Consider the following 1,561-nt stretch of genomic DNA (forward strand, 5'->3'; position numbering starts at 1 on the left):
GGGGGTGGGGTTTATATTTTTCTCATATTGATGATGGATTTTTTCCTATAGGCTTTAAATCGCTGGGGTTACTATCCGCTGATTCTTATAGGGTCATGGACGTTTGGCACAATTAACCGTATTCATGATTTCATAGAGCCAAACCACAAGATATTTTGGCTTTCAGTACTTGATGTTGGAACGGCTGCACTTATGGTATGTCTCTTGAAAATAATCCAGTTTTTATTATCCTTTGTTACTAAATAATTACAGTACACATGCATTTTGAACATGGTTTCTAATATGGTGGTGGAGAGTGTTATTCTTGAGAGAATAAATTGCCAACTATACATCTGCTATATGCAAGGTTCTAAGAATTGGTATTGTATCAGTGGAATCAGCTGAGTGCGATCCCAATTCCTGCTGATCTGAATTGACCGATCCATAGTCTTTCTAGGGTTACGCTGGTTTCAGCTGAATCCGTATTGGAATTGGAATTGGCTGAGGCTGATCCCATTGCTGATTCCACATATTTGAACCTTGGGTACAAGATACCTAACTGGGGCCTTCGCTTGCTGTTGCAATGTGGAGAGTTTTGTTGGATCCATAATTCATATTCATCTGAATCTGATAATCCTATAAAGTTTTTAATCTTATATGTTATTTTGCTAATCCAAAAAACTATGGAGAATTTCTGCTCAAAATTCTGTAGATTTACTTCATCTTTCAACATCTATTTTTGACTTAGTTGCCCTTTGTGGGGCTTGGAGTTAAAATATGCCCATGCCTCAAGGTTGATTTCTATCCTTCATAATGGAACAATGCACTTTTCTCCCTCAGGATTACAAGTACACTTGATTCATTTAAAAGAGAGGGTTGGTTGTGATGTTTTGAGAATCGTATCTCCTTTACTTGTACCATGCTCTGTCAGTCTGTTGCATATTTTAAAGTGTTAGAAAGCATCGTAGGAGAGGGAGGAGACTGCAAGATAGCGCAGACTCCTCCCCACGATAAAGTTAGTTCCCCAATTGGGGTACGAGTCCTAGTACACTAGGACTTGTGGTAATTTACTAATTAGATTAATTAGTTGATAGCTAATTAGTTTCCTAGTTTGTTTCATATTCCTAGTCAGAGTAGGACGGCTGTCCTACTACTATTGTAGTTGAGAACTATCTATTTAATAAGAAGAGGAGGGTAGTCCAATCTACAAGATTGAGTCTGCCCACCGTAAAAGGCTCTCTCACTCTTTTCTCTCTCGGTCTCTCTCCCTCTCTTTTACTTATTCTATATTTTCTACATGGTATCTGAGCTTGTCTGATCCACACAATAACAATCGGTCCTACCTTCTAACCTCCTAGTTAGAAAAAAAGAAAAAAGAAAAAAAAGGGTCTACGACTTCTGGTCTCTCTCTAAGAATCTCGCGGCTCCTTTAAGGGGGTGTTTTTCATCCCCTGGCTGAGAATGGGAATGGAGGACTGAATGTGATAATCTGTCATATGTGTTAAAAGAGGTGACTCAAATTAGTAGAAGAAAGTCTGGTTTTGGAATTCTTTTGGATTGAAGAAATTCTGGATTTCCCTTT

At 38.4% G+C, this 1,561-nt stretch overlaps 1 protein-coding gene across 5 annotated transcripts in view; it reads left to right on the plus strand.

The window, feature by feature from the left end:
- The window catches only part of LOC122076974 (G-protein coupled receptor 1), a 19,476-nt gene that overhangs the window by 10,199 nt on the left and 7,716 nt on the right, over positions 1–1,561 (plus strand). For all 5 annotated transcript variants that reach the window (XR_006139669.1, XR_006139668.1, XM_042642659.1 and 2 more), the window contains exon 8: positions 52–195. Coding sequence is in view for 3 of the 5 variants with exons in the window: in XM_042642659.1 (XP_042498593.1) it covers positions 52–195 (144 nt within the window). In the remaining 2 variants the exon portion in view is untranslated. The remainder of the gene's footprint in view (positions 1–51; positions 196–1,561) is intronic.

Source organism: Macadamia integrifolia, chromosome 4 (assembly GCF_013358625.1).
Source record: "Macadamia integrifolia cultivar HAES 741 chromosome 4, SCU_Mint_v3, whole genome shotgun sequence".
In the NCBI taxonomy this organism is placed as follows: Eukaryota; Viridiplantae; Streptophyta; class Magnoliopsida; order Proteales; family Proteaceae; genus Macadamia; species Macadamia integrifolia.